The sequence below is a fragment of the Anabrus simplex genome, chromosome 1 (genome assembly GCF_040414725.1).
Source record: "Anabrus simplex isolate iqAnaSimp1 chromosome 1, ASM4041472v1, whole genome shotgun sequence".
Lineage (NCBI taxonomy): Eukaryota > Metazoa > Arthropoda > Insecta > Orthoptera > Tettigoniidae > Anabrus > Anabrus simplex.
The window spans coordinates 766,079,713-766,101,721 of NC_090265.1; the positions used below are offsets into that span (position 1 = coordinate 766,079,713).

Genomic DNA, 22,009 nt, shown 5'->3' on the forward strand with positions numbered 1-22,009 from the left:
CTCGATCATCTGACTTAGTCGAAGCTTTTCAAAATGGCGGTCAGTCATTCCTTCCCATTTCTCCCAGTCGCACATGGTCGAGTGTAATCTCCAATCCTTCGTCTAACGGTGTGACCAGAAAATAATGTTTAATAACCCACTGCTCTGAAATGAAAGACTTCTACTAACATTTGTTTTAGAAAGAATGTGATCTGCAATAATACTCTGATATTTTTATTGGCCTTTGTTCTCTCATGTTTTTCACACTTTTTGATACTTTCCTCTCATCTTTAGAAATGGTAGACATACACAGTTCAAAAAAATTAGGGGAACATGTTTTTGAACGTATGCCATGCTCCACAAAACAATACCTCACACCCAGGTATATTACCAACTAAACTTTTATTCTTTACAGTTGAAGTATATAAAAGAACATCGATGGATTCATGTTCATTTTCAAAACAGAAATGGAAATGTCCAAATAGGGGCGAAAACAAAGTGATAACAGTTCTCCAGAGTGGATTTTTATCACAGCTGGAGAGCTTCAGTACAGTGTTTGTCCTCTACGAGCATTTATCGGAGTTTGGCACCTATGTGGCATGCTCCGTACAAGTCGACGGAGGTCACGTTGCAGTATCATGCCTCATTCTTCAATGAGAGCCTGTCTGAGGTCTTGGAAAGTCTGTGGTGGAACAGGACACCCACGAACACTTCTGTCAAGCCTATCCCACACATGCTCTATGGAATTAAGGTCGGTACGCACTGCTGGCCATTCCATCTCTTGAATGTCCAGTTCTTGCAAGACAGCTCTGGTGATGCACGCTACATGAGCCCTGGCATTGATGTGCATTAGTACGAATTCAGGGCCAACACCACATGCAGCAAGCAACACATGCTGTAGCAGTACCAGCTCGATGTACCCCGCAGTGGTAAGATTACCATGGACGACGACAAGATCCGTACGGCCATCAATACTGATGCCACCCCACACCATCACAGAACCTTGTCCGACTTGGTCGCCTTCCTGGACAACATTTGGCATGTACTGCTCACCATGGCGTCTCCATACATGTTGACGTTCATCACGCTGTGTCAGGGGAAATCTGGACTTGTCTGTGAACAACACAGGTCTCCAATGTTGAAGTTGCCAGTTGACATGGGTATGGGCAAACAGAAGGCGAGCTGTGCGATGTTGCTGCGTTAAACAGGGCACTTGAACAGGACGTCTGGGTCGTAAGGACACTTCTCTTAACCCGTTCCTTTCTGTCTGGTCAGACACTGTGACTCCAGTGACCCTCCCGAGGTCTTGCTGCAGTTCTCTGGCAGTTGCTGAACGACGCCGCAATGCACAGATGGTCAGATATTGGTCATCCTGTGGGGTTGTCATGCGTCCACAACCTTGTCCAAGACTCCTTGTGAACTGGCATGTCTCACTGTAGCGATTCCACAATTCCACAAGCGTTGAATAACTGACGGAGAGACATTGAGATCCACAGCAACACGATGAAAAGTCCATCCTTCCTGGATCAAAGTGACGGCCCTTGCACTTGAACCTCGTTAAGATGTCTCGTGGGATGTGCTGGTTTGACTACAACGTGCTCAAATGACCGCAGTAGTCTGTGTACCTCACGATGACACACGGATGCACCGCTATTCACTTTGTTTTGAGGGGTCACCTGACATTTTAATGCATGGCTATGCCTACAGATGGAGTATAACTTCGATTTGACATACCCTGAGTAGCTAAGGTGTCAAGGTATTCTGTAGGACTATTGTAACCCCATCTACCAAATTAACGTTCACATACCAGACGTTACAAAAAGTGTCCCCTCTAATTTTTTTGAACTGTGTAGTTTTCACTGTAGCCATGGACACATGACGTAAAATGCCCTCATGTGGGAAAAATTCGTATATAGTATTTCCATATCCCTCTTGGATAGTTTTCATTTGTGTATTCAGTGGTACATTTTTTTCGTAACATGTTCATGTCTGTTGTCCCTTGCAAAAACGTCTTAAGGTTTTACTGTATATACACTGCTACTAAAAATTGAAGTGAATGAGTGGATTTCGAAACAAAGAATTACAAAAGGAGCAGTGCAGTATAATTAACATTGCTATATAGCTAGTCAATGGGAGGTACAAACAGGCACAATTTAGAATGAATGGTTTGGAAAGGGGACTCTGTGTAGTGGTAGACAAAATAACTTTATTGAAACTGAACTGCTCACCAAAAACAGTTAGATGATACGAGATGACCCCATGTACCACACTTTGAATACCACTCAATTATACGATACGATGAAAAAATGTTAAAACGGGCACATACAGCTGATCTAGCATTAATTACTCATGCTGTGAGGATATACTCGAGCAAGAACCAGCTGGTATTTATGTCTATTTTTACAAATGGAGAATTCAGCCAAACTAAGAAAAACAGACGTAACAGCACAATTGGGAAGTTAATCGAAACCTACTCGTGCTTTTTAATGCAACTGAAGTCTCCCACAACTTCTTCCACAAATATCTGGAAGTCACAGTCATTCAAACAGCACTGCCTGAACTTGTCAAAGAAGCTCAGCACAAGTGGGTGCAATATACTGCACATCATTCACAAATAAAATGGCAGAGACAATCAATATATTTTGATACTGATATATTGAGTAGTGGTATGGTGCAGTTCAGATATCAAAATCAATTATAACTGGACAGTCCTGCATGAAATGTGAACAATGTTATAAAGAATTGTCTCTGCTATCGACTGCTAGCCAATAAAGTATGTCTTTCTACTGCTTCACTATTTACCTACGTACTGTACTAGGAATAGCCGGACATAAACTTATTTCTTAATTAATTTACGTCGTGAATATTTTCTAAGTACAGTAAAACCTCGTTAATGCAAAGTCGTTGGGACGCAAAAATTGGACTTAGAATTACATGATTTTGAATTAACCACCAACTCGTAATTCAGAAATGCCAACCACTGCTGCATCACAAAATATTCTAAGACCAGTTACTGCATGCAATTAATCTTGATTTACAATTTAAATCTTTCAAATGCTATGGAAAAAAAAAAACTATTTCCAAAATGCATCCAACAAAGTGCATTTACGGTATTGAAATAATGCACTTGGATAAGTTGCTGACAAACATAACCTCATGCAACAAAAGAAAACAAAGCACGATTCAAAAGACGAGAAGAACACCCCCTGTGCAAGTCCTTTATTCGTTGGATTACTGTACTGTATGCATTTTAGATGTGTTGTACTTGCACGGAAAGTACCAGATGCCCTTAAAACATCGTGACTTATATGATGAGGAGAGAAAGTCCCTCGCTTCCGTCTTGCATTACAACATAGTACGATATGTACTTGTACGATATCCCGCTATGGCACCTCTCTTGTAATTCAAAAAGGCCAACCCTTGCTGCATCACAAAGTACCGTAAGACTCATTAATGCATGTAATCACCTTGATTCACAGTTTAAACCTTTGCAATGCCATGGGGAAAACTATTTCCGAAATGTATCCAACAAGGTGCATTTACATCAAATAATGCACTTGGATAAATCACTGGCAAACATAACCTCACTCAATGAAAGAAAAAACACACAATTCAAAGACGAGGACAAATAATGCTGGCTCCCCTGTACAAAAACTTAATTTTTTTTGGATTACTGTACTGTTTGCATTTTTTAGATGCCTTGTACTTGCACGGAAAGTGTGCAACGCCCTTACAACATCATGACTATGACGTTCCTATGACGAGGGGAGGAAGTATCTCGCTTCCGTGGGCACTGCAACACAGTAAAATGACCCCCAACTGGCATTTCTCTCCTTTCAATCTGTAAGTCCGTTTGGGCTCGACATTAAAAAACAATGCAGTCTCTTTGGCATTGACAATATTGTTATGAACTGATTATATGAGCCACGCTTTCTTGCCAACTGTTGGCATTGCCAGTGTTCGTGGATTCTGCTTCTCCACACACTGCCTGCTACACATTATTGTGGCATTCCTTAAAATACTGAATACAAAAGAATCACAATTTCACTCGAACTTAGCAAATACGAAGCACACTGTAGACACACCGAAGTGAGTGAAACCATCCCAGCACGTTCCGGAAGATGCGCTCTATCATGATGAGGATACATTTTTAATTTAAATTACTCTGTAAAATATTATTTTTAAAAAATGTAAAGGCAGTCTTGAATTAAAAATCTGAATGTGGGTAATGGGACCGACATTGTTCTTCGATAAATTATTAACATACATGTTTTGGGAAAATCATCCATTCTTTCATTCCTGAAATATGTATGTTAAATTAATAATTTTCTATCATTTGTATTGACAAGGTGAACTCAAAATAAAACTATAATAGTTTCTTTCATAGATTGTTCTTTAAATGACGAATTATCTGTATTTCGAATTAAACAGTTGCAAAACCATACTTCATGCTTCCAGGAACGAGAGCTTCTTTGAATTAGCCAGGGTTTTGAATTAACCGATTTCGAATTATCGAGATTCTACTGTATCAGCAAGTGCAGCTACAGCATTCACGATAACAAAGTCTTGCAGGAGCGAGTAGACAACCCGCCTCAACCCAGCATGTAGCCTCAGAGCCAGCGTACGGTCAAGGGCAAATTGGATCACATGATCTGGAAATTTCCATAACTTTTGAATCGATTAAGATATGAACACAGGAGTAACGGTACTCTGTAGAGTGTTTCTTAAAGGTCTACACATATTAATTTTATTGAAATACATTCACAGAAACCAGAGATATTCAACATGATGTAAAACATGACATAGGGCCTTATCTGTATGAAAAGGCTGCGTAAAACGTTGAAGTCAAGCCTGTAAGTCGAAACTCTGTTCAAGTGCAGTGCAAACTTTTATCTCCACATTGGACATGGAAGAATTCCCGTGTTTTGGGACTGATAAATTTTCAGTGAGTAATACCTAGCTGAGGGACTTACATATTTTAAGGAGTTTGACTCCAGACTCGTGTGTTTTAGTGAATCACAATATAAACACTACCCTTGTGTATTAAATATGTCAAAACTGCTTCCAAAGTGAATTTAACTTAAAAGTCTAATGTTATGAAGGATAAAACATTCGAATACAGTAACCCTGAAATTCTTTCTTACAGTGATTGACATTCCAAAGTAAACATTAACTTTTAGAATGCAGTAATTTCAAGGGATACACCAAAGTGAATGACAGTTTGCTAACAGACACTTCGTAATCACAAGTGCTTTAGTAAGTTGTTTCAGACATCCAGTTAGATTTCATCGTAAGTTATGAAGTATTCTGAAACAAACTTGAAAGTGAAGCCGTTCCATCAAACACTCCATTTCAGTGCTGTTGTGTGTAGAAACAAACAGTGCATTAGTCAGAGCAATGAAACAGTGCTAATTCGTACATTGGAAAGGATTCAAACTCGGGATTTTTTTTTTTTTGAAAACAACTACAAGTGTAACTTAACTTTTTGAACTAACAGTCTGGTTCTAACAACCAAACCAGTGATAAAATGATAGTGTTCCAATTCACAAGAGCAGTGGTGTTTCCAATAAATGTACATGAGATAACTCTGATGTTCGGGGAACTATTAAAGTGGACACTCGCATAATGCTATTAGTGAGTGATAACCCCTCTACAAGATCTTCTAGAGCTGATGCCGAGAAACGTGGTACTGTCAACTGGTTGCTGTCAACGTTGAAATGTGGTACCATTATTTGCTGCTGCCTACCGGAGATTGTGGTGGCATGGTTCGTTGCTGCCTTTGGAGGATCGTGGTGCCATGCCTGTCTGAAGGATCAGGAGACAACACCACTGAAATCATCACAATTGTAAAGTGATATACAATAATTTCTATTAAATAAAATTCTAAACTCATTGTACACAGGATGTCTCACTGTACCTTGCTCCAGGTTATCACCCACTGCACCCGGTGATAATAATCATAAATCAGATCAAAAATTAGATGTAATGGCTTTTTAGGCGTTTGCTCTATTAACCAGCATTTTGTCTTAGGTCTGACACTAGACTCGTCAGAGTGGGATGTGTCAGACCCTACCCACTTATGCTGGGGTGTATGCAGGGTCTGACACATCCCACTCTGACGAGTCTAGTGTCAGACCTAAGACGAAATGCTGGTTAATAGAGCAAACGCCTGAAAAGCCATTACATCTAATTTTTGATCTGATTTTTGATATGCTCTATTGGTGGAAAAATATCTAATTCCCTCCATGGGAATTTAGAATTACCATTTGATAATAATCATAAACTTTACCAAAGGAACTAGCCGAGCATGATCTATAAAATAATTACCTGGTACAATACCTGCCCTCCTTTTGCCTTAAAATTACATAAAGTACCTCTTACCTCAGTTATTGATGTCTGAGAATTCAACTGTTCTGGAGGCCAGATCTCTGTCTTGGCTTGTTCCATAGTGTCCAACAAATCTGAAAACAGCCTCTGGAGACTGACTGCCTCTTCATCCCGATCAAACTTCAGCAGGGCGTAACAGAGACTTCGTACTTCATCTGGAGAGACAAAACTAGGTTCAACCTGACAATGATATGTTACAAAAGAAGTACGATCTAACGCACAATGAGAAGTGCTGTGCCATCAAAACAATTTTGCTGTTGTCCAGAATGATGCTTTTACAGCCTGTAATTGTAGACATGATAATAAGATTTTGAACTTTTGTTGTGTCAAGAAAACAAGGTGAAATTCTTTACGTTTCGTGTCTTCAGAAGAAAATCTAGACTGTTCACGAGGAAGACCGTTTGCAAGAAAATGAGATTTTCTTCTGAAGACACATCAAGAATTTCACCTTGTTGTCTTGACGCGGCAAAAGCTGTTTTTTCTTTTTTCAGTTATTAAGGCAACATAGGAACAAGGAATTGTAGCATGGTTCATGTAATCACCCGTTCATAATTAGTGGCAAGTTTCCACAACATAAACAATATTGTATATAATTACACATGCAAATAAATTATAATGGTCTGAGGATGTTCTTCTAGAACAAAACATGTCATTCTATTGCTGGATTGGCTAAGATGACCTTGCACATAAGAAAACCTTGAAATTTTGGGAGGTACAGTAAAATCTCATTAACAGGAACTTGAAGGGAACGAAAAAAAAAAAAATGAGTTTGTGTTGAAAAAGGTTGTGTTAAAAGGGGTTCGTATCTTACTATTCCAGATAATACGCAAATTATTAGTGTGTTACATAAAGCTAATACACTGAGGATTAACGTGTTGTCACAAAACTGCATAAACATTTGGACTAGAAAAATGTACAATATGTTCAAAAAGTGAAGTCGTAAATTCAAAATAATAATAAAACTTTTTTTATTATATGTACACAAAACTAAAACATGTCACAAACAAACTGAGATATACAGATTCTCAATAATGTACTTGTAATGCACTAGCAAACGTTTCATCAACATGAGCGGTATATTAGGTAAAATATTAGGTAAAATATTAGGTAAAATGTATTAGCATGCTTGGCTGAGGAGGCGTGACCTTAGACCACATTGCTGCGATAGGTTGCTGTATGGCAGGCTCATCTTCACTTTCACTTTCCAATATTTGCTGCGAAGAAATAGCTGATCCATATTCTGAATCTGTTTATTCATTCTCAATATCCTCAAAGTCAGATCCGTCGCTTTCAACTTTGAACAAACTTTGAAACTACTTCATCACTAATTTTCTGTAACAAAATGAAGATATACATGTTGATTCCCATAGGAAACCTGAAATATCTGTCCCGAATGAGTAAATGGACCATTATTGGACATTATAACTTTTCCAGCTAACTCATTTCTGGTTGCCAGTGTTCTGCCCCAGTGTGGTAAGTTGAGCTCATCAGTTAGTAAATAGCACACCCACCAAGATGCATGGCTAGTGCATACCGTGGAGGCCACTGCGTGGGCTACTTGGAGCCACTGGTAGTGTCACTGCACTATGAGAGACTTTGTCTCATTACCGATAATTGACACCTGCCTGGCCATCACATGATACAGATGTTGATTCCCATAGGGATCCTGAAATATTTGTCCCGGATGAGTAAATTTATAATACCAACATAAATGGTCTGTTACTGGACATAAATTTTCCAGTATCCCAGCCAACCAGGAAAAGAAAATTGCTTTCAGATATCAGAACCTGAAGATCAAAACAGCGAACGTGATTAAGAACATTGCTTTTTTTAAGAGAATGCCTGTCTAGCAACTTAGTACCAAATTTCCTTAAGAGGAACACCATCCAGACATGGAACACACAGAAAAAGATTAATAAAATATAGTTAACAGTAGAAATAAATTCCTTTATAGGAAAAAAAAACAATACCTTCTGGGATAACTTCCAACAAATAACCCAAGACAAAATAACTAACCTAGGTATCCGGAAACAGTACACATTAGATAAGAAACTAAATGCACTCAAACAGTCACAAACCCAAAACAAACAAGACAGTAACACCCCCTTCAAACACAACAAAGAAAAAGAACACACCTTTCACTCACCCGTCATGAATTTAACAGATACAAACTTCAATGAACCAGAAACCAGTATATTCAGCAAAGGACCTAAACACCTTTCATAACCTCACAAAAATTAATTGCTGAAACTGAAAATGCTCTAAACGAAGTTCCCCACGATTTACGCGATGAGATCAGACACGAGGTTAAGAAGAAATGACCACAATACATAAACAGGATTAGCAACAACAACAACTATAGAAGCATAACCGATAATATCCAACTCTGGAGACTCAAAGACAAAATTAAAAATAACAATCTATTATAGGTCTTTTCTACTCTGATGGCAGGCTGGGGAAGTGGGATGCGGGCAGTACGTCACTGCCCAATCAGGTAAAAGATCGCCTAGCGGTGGCGCTGAGAACTACTCAGTCTCCCGGGGAGTTTGCCGCGCTCACTTCGCTCTCCGAACTGCTGTGTTGCCGAGTAGCCTTGCGGTGTGCGTGTGGGTATTACAAGGAGCTTGCTTGACGAGTTTGTTTTAAGATAATTCTTGTTTTATGAGTAATTCTTGACGCATCCTTTACTGCATTATTCGATTAGTGCTCATGACACGTGATGTGACGTTGGTTTGTTTCTATTTGCATTGCTCAATGTTGTAGTATGTAATAACTGAACTATATATCTTACAATGATGAAGAGAAAGGAGATAAGGAGTCAGGGTAGAAAAGTGATCAGCACTGTTCATGAATATTTTCAAAAGGAAGCAGAAAATAATGGCCCTTTAGTCAGTGTGTATAAAGTGCAGCAGAGAGTCTCGGAAGCTTGTCAAGTTAGTACGCGAACCATTCAGTGTATAGTAAAGGAAGGTAAAGACATTTACCTACCCAGTCATCTGGTTCCATCTCATTTCAATCGCCGCGCAAACGAATCAAAATGAACTGTATAACAAAGGCAATCGACGGATTCCATAAATATGTAATAAGAAGAACTCTCCTCAGTTACAGTATTACGTAAAGGTGAATACCCGACACTGAACAAGTGTGTTGTGTAACTCTGTACTTTTGAACGAATTATTTTTCAGTCTGTTGTCAATGCACTTTTTATATGCATTATTAATTAACTCGTATCGTACTACATCGAAATTATAATAAAATATGAAAAATAAATAAATAAAACTCATCCACAGGCCATACTTGAACTATAACATACGAAACTCTGTATTTCAGAGTTATGTGGATTTCAACACAACTTTAACACGCGCGCGGGCGCTCCTGGCAACGTTGTATTAGTGGCCTCTGTCTCTTTCCTTAATGGCCTCTCATGTTGTGCTGGATTGGTTGGCCCCATGCTCCTTTAATAACTAAGGCAGACAACGGTAATACCACAGTCATCATCGACAGAAACGAATACATCACTAAAACTAAACAGTGTTTCTTGGACAGCACCTTTCAAATTATATCTCAAATATTATAACAAAATTATAAGTTCACCTGTAATACTTGTGATACTTATAATTTTGTTATAATATTTGAGACATACGTCAACTTCAATACGGAACCAAAATGAGAATAGTTACTTGTAACCTTTCAAATTAAACGAAAAGATCCAACTGCCAGTATCCAAAAAAAATCTCAAAACATTATGAAAAACACCCATTTTCTCCTTAACGAGAAACTCAATAGAATTCTGTACCATCACGAAAGAGCTGAAAATTGAGCAACACCACATTTTAGCATCATATGACATCATTAACATGTACCCTAACATACCCACACAGAAAACAATACTACTAATAGAATCAAATTGAAGAAATCACAGTAATCTAAGCATCCTTGAAATAGATTAATTCATTTACTTGAATTTGCCCTCAACAATAATTACTTTAGATTCCACGATACTATCTACAAACAGCAAGGCCTTCCCATGGGTTCACCAGCTTCAGGAATATTAGCTGAGATCTACACAGACCTCTTGGAACACTCAGAAATGAGCAAAATTAACAATATACCATTCTGGTGCAGATTTGTAGACGATATCTTTGTTGTCATAGACTGCAGCTTCACAAACGAAAACAACATACTTGAACAGCTAAACAAAATGGACCCACATATAAAACTGAGAAAGATCACATTCTGAATTATCTTGATTTATCCGTCACTAAAACTGAAGACCACTTAACCTATTTGCATCCTATTTAAATTGCAGGTTATAAATTTCATTTTTCTTTTGTCCGTATTGAAGATCTACTTGTGATACAAATTCTTATAATTTTGTTAAATACCACCTATTCAATACAATGACATAATAAAAACTTACATATTTATTAAGTTGTAGATATGGTACATGTTTCGCTCCTTTTTTGTGAGCTTCATCAGCCAATTATCATTTACTTAAGGTTATATAAGATCATGAATTTATTCTATTGGATTAAATTATGCTTGTAAACCTGATTGACAAGTCTTATAATATTTTTACAAGTCATATAACAATAAAATTCTGTCTTTAAGTTAAAACATATTTGTCTAAAATCTATCTAACATTTTATTGACGAAACTCATCTGGTGAACATCCTTTAAAATTATTTTTAAAAACCTTTTGAGATCTGGCTAATTGTAATGACTCAATGTTGCTTGACTTGTATGGTTGCCGTTGTGTCGTGACACAGGTTTTGCCACGACGAATAGAACTGAATGGCCAGATTGTTTTCCTCCGAGCGGTAGAGAGAAATTGTTCAATGGGCCTGGGTGATTTGCTACGTGTGAAGAGACGAAGTCCTCTGTTTCCCAAAACCTTCCTTTAATAGTAGACTGATGAGTATGTATAGTTATATACAGTATTTACAATCTCCTTTCCAACTTCAAATATCGCTAACATAGAAGACTTGGCGTGGTCGAAGTATTGAAGTGAATACTCTAAGTCCACACTTGGACCTTATTATTATTATTATTATTATCGGAGACCTGACTGACAAGGCTTCCGCCCGCACTCCTAGTAGACTTGTTCCAAAAAGCCTCGACCAGGGTGTGTACCCCTGTTTTATACCTTCACTAACTTTTGCCTCCTTTCGAGAATGCCATCGAAGTTCTCATCCTATGGAGACTGTCCACAGACACACAAAAACGGAATTGCCTCCTTCCGTTCACTTTCCACCCACCTTTTCTAAAGACATACTACGCACCTTTAGCAGGGTGCAGCATGTGATTCACCCTACTTCGACCAAGCCTTACTTCCAATTGCACAAGCTGTTGCTTACAGCTTTTGTGTGCCTTCAAACTCTTAAATCTTATATGATTCTTAATTTACTTATATCCTTCTCCCAGCATTACAATTATAATTCCTTGGCCTTACTGCCATTACATAGTCATTACTATTAGCTTATAATTTCCCCCATAATATCAATGTATGTCTCAGCGACACCATTCCTCCTACGTTCCCGGTCAAGGGTTTGATCCTCGGAAGAATGAGTCCTGAGCTCCAACTGGGGTCGACACGACACCTCCCCCCTTTGGGGAAAAATTAATGCAATACCTCTGCATTCATTTTTACTCGTACTCTTACATCCTGTCAGAGTCTCCATGCTCTTGCTCGTGGGTGCGCTGTGCCAAGTTATCTCTGATAATTGCTCTGCCCGTAGTAGGGCGCTCATGTAACTCTAATCCCGGCAGCGATCCTGAGTGGCTGAGGGCCCTTTCAGCTTGTCGAGGATGCTGAAAATGGACAGTAATGTCCTCATCAGAGACCTTAGCTCTGTGGTCGTTAGCGATCACATTTTGGAAAATACATAAGTTGGGACAGCGCTCTCTATTGTCTTCTATGCATTTACTTAAGGATCTACACCTTCTACAGCAACCACAACAGTAACAACAACAGCAACAGACTATTATAAGTACTGCAAACAAAATAATACCAGTTACAATTTGATATACACTTGTATACTGTTGGGTCATTTGCATTTTAAATTCCTTTTCTTTCTGCATTACCAGTGCTTCTACGTCCTCAGTCTTATGACTGGCTAACCTTAGGTCACTTACATGATTCAGTAAGCTTCCTACTGTAACCCTATTTAATTCTGGTACATCCTCTAATTTGATCTCGCTGTCTAATTGTTCACAACAATCATATATTAACATTACTTCTGGCACTAAGTCCTTCTTTGTTGTAGTATTCACTGAACCTGTACTCTGAATTTTACTTGTGGGACTGTAGATTGTACACAAGTCTGTGAATTGTATTATTCCCACACCATTTAAACTTATATCACTGGTAATATCCTGACAAACACTGGTGACCTTTGTTTCATGAGGCGATACAAAAATATACATATTATCATCAATAGGTATCCATATGAGTTCATAAACTGACATTACACTTTTCTTGCAGTCTTCTGGAATAAAACTAACACCAGTTAACAACTTGACAATACAACTACCTTTTGACATTACATTATTAATAGGAAAATTTGCCTTGCATAATCTCTGTCCATTGTTAGTCCACTTGCATTGTTTCACTTGTTCATCACTTAATTCTACATATGTCTGTCTTTCTTGATCAATTAATACATACCGTTTTTCATTAGATATATACACACAAAATGGTTTGGATTACTCTTCATAGGAGAGGGGAAAGGTACACAATGGTACAAATTGTACTTTATTTTGTTAGTAAGAGGGGTGCGTAAAATATACACCAAAGTATCTCGAGTTATATATACACTCACTGATGATATTTTCAGAATTAAGTACCCATAAGTGACTTGCAAATCATATGGCAGATCATAACCCTTAGGAAAATCTCTTTGGGCCTTCTTATATGCCCTTACTAGATCATCGGGGCTTAACACTTGGACACTCACCGTGCCTGTCTGAAAACTTACAATACTATCTAATAAGATCTGATAATGTTCATGCAATTGCATCAGAAACCCTTGCAACTCAATTAAGTGTTTATTTAATGATATTTGCATTTCTGATTGTCTAAACGCTTCATTTATACCCGTTGTTTCATTCTGAATGAAACTCTTAAGTTGCTCAAAATTTTCACTTAGTTTGAGTTCGTTTGCTGTGATGTCATACAGAGTATTATTGACAGATTGCAAAGTTGACTTTACAACTAACATTTGACTTTTTGCTACTTGTATCATGGACAATTGTTCCTGTTCTAGTTCCTTAATTTTGCCTTCGTAATACATTGCATCACTGTCATCGAGCGTACCAAATAACGTCTTTGCGATGGTACCAATTGCATTTATTAACCCGCGCTTGCTTCGTTTCCCGTTGCCTTCCGGTGTTTCGATCCTAGTAATTTTCCTAATTAAGTCCTTAATCCCTTGAATCCTTTGAAATTGTTGTTCTACTAACATTATCTCATGTTCGCACTTAATATGTATTTCCTTTTCTATCTGAATACAGAGGGTTTTAGTCTTCTGTAAATTTCTACGGGCTATCACAAATAGATCTGCCAAACATGTAAGGTTAATATAAGTAACCAATTTCCATTCTACAGTGTATAATTGTACTTTTCCTTGATAATCAAAATAGATTCCAGCTGTATTCTTGTACCGTTTCATCTTGAAATCCAATTGACTGGTGGGTATGGACAGCCCTAGCAACATAACTGTGACGACCAGTATTCTCCAGGTCGTGCGGTCTGTCATCCCTACCATCCGCCTGGTTCGTTCACCTCCCTGTAAGGTAAACACGACTTTCACTTTCTTTGTCACCTTACACACTATACTGTTAGGTCTTGTGGATCCTACCCTCAACTGTTTATCTGTACCTGAATACACACTTAATGTGACTGACTGTCTTACTGTAACGTTTGTCTTCTCGTAATTATGCTCTGTACTAGTCTACTAGTACACTCGTGAGTAATTTTAATAAAATTTACGAATTCCTTTTCGTAACTGATATCTCTGTGAAACTTCACCCTTGGGCAAAATTTTAGAGCCATCATTAGCCCATTCAAAAATTCTCTCCCTGTTTGATGTACCTGCGTCACTTCTCCTTATCCTTACGGACAGATGAAAGACATCATTGGCAATTAAGAAATTTGAATAGCGTCTGCTAAAGACTGCAGAGGATTTGCCTCGAGGAATGGTTACAGAAGTTAATGTTAAATACAGGTATGAATCTACCGAAGTGATCTTTATGGGATTGTACTCCGTACCCTTGGAGTCACATCTCACGGGATGGTTCTCAACGTGGTGAGAAAATTCCCTTCAGTGGATTCTGTTCCCACGAGAATCACACTGTTGTGGAAAATCACCGGCCTAATGGTGATATTTCCCAGGCAGAACCCGCCTCACTGAGTTCATGCCTCACTCAGGGCGCCCGTATTCGTGCATAAAGGACTAAATACAAGGCCATTCCCTAAGTGGAACCTTTAGTCGCCTCCTACGACAGACAGGTTCGAATCGTGGTGTTATTCTGGCTGTGTAACTGTATGGGAAGAAGAGTACCAAAGTGTAGAGTGTTGTTTGCGTAAATCCCCGACACCACACAGGGTTATCCTCATGATAACGACCTTTATTTAGATATCATATGGATTACGTAAAACATTTATCTGTGAAATTTTTCTGTACCATGAATGAATTTCGTTTCAGTGGAACTAGGCTTGGCATCACGCCCCTTCTGATTTTAATAATTACAAGCAGACCTCATTTACTTTTACATACAACGCTACCTAATTTACTCATTTAATTTCTAGTGACAGTAAGTGAAGGCTTCTTCAGAACGTGCACATAGCAAATGTAGATAATTTTAATCCTCATTATGAACTCGAATTCTCTCTATACTCAGTTCGAACCCTGCGGTTCCCTATTGACGAGTTGATATCTGGACATACAGTCTCGTCACCTGTAGTCCTTCTGACGGGTACTTAGGACGTACTCACAATGGTACTCCCGTACCAAAATTCCTAGGTTCCTCTCTTACTTAGGTTAAAATTTCTAGTACTTTCCTGATTTCGACGCGACCTGACAGAGTATTTCAACTAACTCTATCAGCGGTACACGATAATCCACAATGCCGTTGGAGTGAGGGAAGTGTAACTCACTGCGACCTAAATAGGAACCATTACCTTACATTCTTCTCTAATTAATGTACATTTTTAGTCTATTCTGGTGAACTATAATTTGTTTACCACGCTTGTTTACCTGTAACATGCAATTCACTCCCGATACCTTAGTAATCTTATAAGGACCTTGATATGGTGGAGAAAGTTTCCTTGAACGTCCCCTTCGTAGGGCATCGTTACGTAACAACACAAGATCTCCTACTTTGAATGAAACTTCATTCTTAGCCTTATCATAGTATTCCTTATCTCGTTCTTTGGTTTTAATTAACGTCTTTCTAGCTATCTCATGGCTCTCTTGCAGTTGTCTGGTTAACTGCTCCAAGACATTCTGGCATTCATTATAATTTGGTTCTGGTTTCCTTTGGAGAACACCAGGAATATTTGCCTTTCGCCCAAATATTAACTCAAATGGTGTATAACCTGTGCTAGTGTGCTTGGTCGTGTTATACACAAACATTGCCATAGGAAGATAACTATCCCAGTCATCTTGTGAACTGCATACATAATGTCTTAAATATTCTGCCAGCACCCTATGAGAGAGTTCCAAACTACCGTTAGATTGCGGTCGAAATGCCGCTGTATGGACCTTCTTGATTCGTAATATTCTGCATAATTTCTTAAAAACATCTTGCACCCTGATCTGTCAGTATAATATTTGGTATACTGAATATACTAATTACTCTATTAATCAGAGTTCGTGCTATGGTTTCTGCACTTTGGTCCGGCATAGCACACGCAATTAAATACTTAGACAGCTGGTCTTGACAGGTGAGTATGTACCTGTTCCCTGCTTCCGTTACATTTAAAGGTCCTACCACATCTAGTGCTATTTTTTCAAAGACTTCTTTCGGAGTATCCGTGATTTCCATTTTTGCCCTTACTTCAGGCCGGGTAATCTTATTCTTTTGACACGATGGGCATGAGCGTATATACCTTTCTACATCCTTTTGCATCCCTTCTCATTGATAGTGGTCTTTTATCCGGGCATACGTTCTTGATATGCCCTGATGGCCTGATACTAATGACTCATGACATTCCTTAATAATCTCTAATTTCTCTTGTTCTGTTAGCTCCGGCCTAGTGTTTCTAGCCTCTCCGGTTACGTCCTCCCTATCACTACCTTCTTCGCTTCCACTCTCACTCTCAGGCTCTGTCACCTCTGCCGTGGCGTCCTCGGATTCAGAACTGAGTCTCCGTGGTTGTGCATTATTATCTGAGTTAACAGGTGCTTCTAAGTTGTCATTAGCCTCACACTCCTCATTACTAGTCTCTTGGTTATTATCACTAGATTTAACTACTCGCACTTTTTGATTAGGCTCTTCGTTCCTAACTGGAATTCTACTTAAGGCATCTGCGCTGCAGTTACGCCTGCCTTCCTTGTACACTATTTCAAAGTCGTACTCTGCTAATTTCAATCGGAATTTAATTAATCTAGAGGATGGGTCTTGGACATTAAATACCCATTTCAAAGGCTTATGATCTGTTACTACCGTAAAATGCCTGCCGAATAAATACGGCCTAAAATACTTCACACTCCAAACAATTGCTAGTAATTCTTTCTCTGTCACAGAATAATTCTTCTCGGCCTTATTTAAAGTTCTGCTAGCGTAAGCTATCGGTAAATCCTTACCTATCTGTCCTTGTGACAGCACTGCTCCTAAGGCCTCATTACTAGCGTCTGTGGTCAATATGAAAGGTTTCTCAAAGTCTGGGTACTGCAATATTGGTTTCTCTATTAGCTTTTTCTTTCAGATCTGGAATGCCTGCTCTTGCTTATCCGTCCATTCGTACGGAACTTCCTTCTTAAGCAGCTCATACAGTGGTTTCGCTATCTTACTATAGTTCGGAATGAACCTACGATAATAGCCTGACAAGCCTAGAAATCCTTTAAGCTGTTTCGTGGTGGTGGGCTGTGGATATTCTCTTACTGCTTGAACCTTCCGATCATCAGGTTGAACACCGTCCTTGGTAATCACATGTCCTAAGAAAGCTACCTCCGTTCTTAGAAATTCGCACTTATCTGGACCTAATTTAAGATTCACCTCTCTCAGTCTCTGAAAAACATCACGTAATCTCTGATTGTGGTCCTCTACGGAGCTAGCATACACAATAAAATCATCCATAAGCCAGACATTTAATTCCTTCTAACCCTGTTAGTGCCGTTTTCATCAAGCGCGTAAAAGTTGCTGGTGCGTCTCGAAGTCCCATGGCTAATCTCTTGTATTCATAATGCTTTCCTAAGGCAGAAAATGCTGTCTTTTCTCTGTCCTCGGGCTTCAGCAGTACCTGGTGGTATCCACTGGCCAGATCCATAGTGGAAAAATACTTTGCTTTTCCTAAGGCATCTAATATCTCAGAAATGAATGGAATAGGATACGTAGTTCCTATGGTGACGTAATTCAAAAGTCTGAAGTCTACAACGACCCTCCACTTTTGCTTACCAGAAGCGTCCATTTTCTTTGGAACCAAAAGGATGGGACTAGACCATGGAGAAGTTGAAGGAGTTATATCATCCTGTAACATCTGATTTATCTGGTCACCTATCTCTTCTTTCTGAGCCTCAGGTAACCTATACTGCCTCACATGAATTGGAGGTTGATCTACACGTGTGGGGATAGCATGTTGAAGAATATTCGTATGCGTTAATTTATCCCCTTCTAGGTGAAAAATATCCTGATAAGCCGTACAGATAGCGTAAATTTTCTCCCTGTCTTGGGGAGCTAAGTGATCTACTCTAAGCAGCTCCCGTATTCGCTGCGTTCGAGATTTACCTTCCTGATTATGATTATTATTATCATCCCTCTGCGCGACCGGGCTCTTGGCCTGACTATCGCCTTTTACAGCTATGGCTTCTTCAACCTTGTGTACCTCCGCTGTAATTTCGCCTTCTGCATCCAATAACTTAACAACTGGGCTTTTTAATCGCCACTCCTTGTCAGTAGTATTCAACATACTAACGAGTGCGACATAATCTTTGGCTTTCGTTAAACACTCAGGTAGGTATACACCTGGCTTTACTTCCTGCCGCTCTATCAAGCCTTCGGCTACATGTTTATCTACCTCTATGGCCACGATCTTTTCCACTCCTGGTTCGAGCACCACCCACATATCCTCTTTCGCCCCTAGTGGGTATCTTTTTTCTGCTATCACAGCATAGCCTTCCTTATAATTTAAGACGCTGTCTCTTAACACGTCCTTTCCAATTATACCGTCTTGTTTCAAATTAAAGTCGTAGTCCACTGCATGGAAGTCTGGGCATCTACCACCAACGGGAATTCGAACTTTTCCTTTGGTTTGCTTCGAACCTTTCGTTATGCCTCTTAATTTCAAAATTTCCTTGCGGTTAACCCAAGCACCGTAAGGAACACTACCTTCCTTAATAAGAGAGACATCACTTCCTGTATCGATTAAAAATCTTAAGGCATCCTTACGCCCGGTTACCGTTATTAATACGGTACCTTCCTCATGCTGTCCGACCTTACTGGGACTGATGGTCTTATGGGAGATCTCAAGCGTCCCTGACTTGTCTCCCTTATCTAGTTTAAAGCCTCTCTCTCGGTTTTAAACCAGCACTCTTTAGCTGAATGCGACCATCTCTTACAGATTCTACACCGCGCCCTTTCGCGTGATTTTTCACAGGATTTATTATTATTATTATTATTATTATTATTATTATTATTATTATTATTATTATTATTATTACTGTTACCACTCTGAACATTCCTAGTTCGACTTCTAGGCAAGAACTCTGTTCTACCCTTGGGCTCCCTATCACATCTGGTGCGACACTGCCACTGTAGGTGGCCAACCTTGCCGCAAGCGTAACAACGCCTGGACTCCGACTTCGAATCTCTACGTGGGAATTCTGCCTTCTTATGCCCTCTTTCATTGCACTTAAAGCATTTCGGTCCCACCTTATTCGCGCTCTGTTGGTAACCAGAGGTGCGCACTATGTTCACCTCGTTACCGGCCTCTTTATTTCTGTTTTGGTTAGCTAATTTCTTTTTACACTGCCGTGCCCAATAGCCTGGCTTTCCGCAATAATTACATTTTATCTCTTCTGTGGAGTTTCTTCGAGGAGTAAGGGATTCCTTTGCCTTTCAACTCTGATTTTTCTGCTTACAATCTTTAGCCATATGTCCCTCCTTATTACAATTAAAGCATATTAATAGCACCTTACTATAATGGGCAGATTTACTAGGTTTTTGCGCCCCTTGCGCGGCCTTGCCTTGCCACCGACTCTTCGTGTAGCTTGCCGGCTGGGTGTACGCGCCTTCCCTTCTAGAAGCCGTACTATTCCTGAGGAGTGCCTCTCTCTCCTTCTGGGAATTAATTAAGGCCTCTTCCTGTCTAGCAATAGCTACAGCTGCCTCAAAAGTTTGAGGGCTACGATCCTGTAGCTTACCCTGTATTCGCGCTGTATGGATCCCCTGAGTGAAAGCCGCTATCGCGATTTTCACTAGCATTCTACGTTGCCCTGTACGATATTCTATCGGTTCATTTTCTAAGATAGCGTTTCGAAACATCAACGCCATTTCTTCAATCCTATGAGCCCATTCGGCGACTGTCTCTTTCGGTCCCTGGCTTTTTTGGAACAATTGACACAAATACAAGTCAAAAGTGCCCTGTTTTCCATAATATTCCCAAAGAGCTTCCTTAGCTCTTTCCCAACTGACTGTCACATCTCGATAAGTACTTTTCGCGAGCAGAACCCGTAATCTTTGACAAAATATACTTAAAGAACAATGGTTGGTCCCTAACCTTGATCATACTCTGTGCGGCATCCACATTAGCAATAAACTCACGTAATTGCTCTGGTTTAGTACCACTAAATTCATGACCTATTAGCCGGTATCCTTCAGTAACAGACACGTATAAATGTCCGTCCTGTGCATCCCCCGCACTATCATAGTCAGAAACATTATCTGGCACATCATTGGGTACATTGGAATCTGCCATAGTTTCAACACTTGTGGGTACTTACCACTGCCCGAATATCTGCTGTCTTCTCGCGGCGTCTCAGTGTTGAGCTCCTCCAGGTGCCTCCTGCTGCTCTCCTGTCCTGATGTCCGCTTCCTCCTGCGTCGGCTGGAACGGTAGGTCTCTCATCTGCTACTCTGGACCGGATCTGCGAATCTTCTTGCTTGAGCTAGCCTCTTCTGCGGGGCTCAATCTGTCTCTTCACTGAGGCGGAATCGAACCCAGTACCCCACATCTGACACCAGTTTAGTTTTTCTGTCGTGACACAGGTTTTGCCACGACGAATAGAACTGAATGGCCAGATTGTTTTCCTCCGAGCGGTAGAGAGAAATTGTTCAATGGGCCTGGGTGATTTGCTACGTGTGAAGAGACGAAGTCCTCTGTTTCCCAAAACCTTCCTTTAATAGTAGACTGATGAGTATGTATAGTTATATACAGTATTTACAATCTCCTTTCCAACTTCAAATATCGCTAACATAGAAGACTTGGCGTGGTCGAAGTATTGAAGTGAATACTCTAAGTCCACACTTGGACCTTATTATTATTATTATTATCGGAGACCTGACTGACAAGGCTTCCGCCCGCACTCCTAGTAGACTTGTTCCAAAAAGCCTCGACCAGGGTGTGTACCCCTGTTTTATACCTTCACTAACTTTTGCCTCCTTTCGAGAATGCCATCGAAGTTCTCATCCTATGGAGACTGTCCACAGACACACAAAAACGGAATTGCCTCCTTCCGTTCACTTTCCACCCACCTTTTCTAAAGACATACTACGCACCTTTAGCAGGGTGCAGCATGTGATTCACCCTACTTCGACCAAGCCTTACTTCCAATTGCACAAGCTGTTGCTTACAGCTTTTGTGTGCCTTCAAACTCTTAAATCTTATATGATTCTTAATTTACTTATATCCTTCTCCCAGCATTATAATTATAATTCCTTGGCCATACTGCCATTACATAGTCATTACTATTAGCTTATAATTTCCCCCATAATATCAATGTATGTCTCAGCGACACCATTCCTCCTACGTTCCCGGTCAAGGGTTCGATCCTCGGAAGAATGAGTCCTGAGCTCCAACTGGGGTCGACACGACAGTTGAAACTTCGTTAAATACCGTAGCTGTTCACTGAGAAAACCCATTTAAATCCCGCACTATGGCACACACTGCGAGGATGTGGGCCACGGTGAAGTCGGCACCACAAGAGTTAAAAGCATGTAGATCTTCAATGACATATTCACAGCCTAAACAAAACTATGGCCTCTCGGTAGGTCACGTGGTCTCGCCGTAGACTTGTCCACCATCATCATTTGTATCACTTTCCGTGTCATCAGCACTGCTACATGCATCGCTCGAACTTGAACTAAGACCTTCACGGTCTATTTCGTTGTCACAAACATCACTGTCTTCAAAAACACTCTTCAACACCAACACATCTGCTTAACGCCATGATTGCAACTGACGTGAGCAAAATAATATGAACAA

General features: G+C 39.8%; 1 protein-coding gene across 1 annotated transcript in view; it reads right to left on the bottom strand.

Moving 5' to 3' along the window:
- Positions 1 to 22,009, bottom strand: part of Elp1 (elongator complex protein 1) — a 313,623-nt gene that overhangs the window by 35,473 nt on the left and 256,141 nt on the right. The window contains exon 11 of the mRNA XM_067136206.2: positions 6,361 to 6,521. Within this exon, the coding sequence (XP_066992307.2) occupies positions 6,361 to 6,521 (161 nt within the window). The remainder of the gene's footprint in view (positions 1 to 6,360; positions 6,522 to 22,009) is intronic.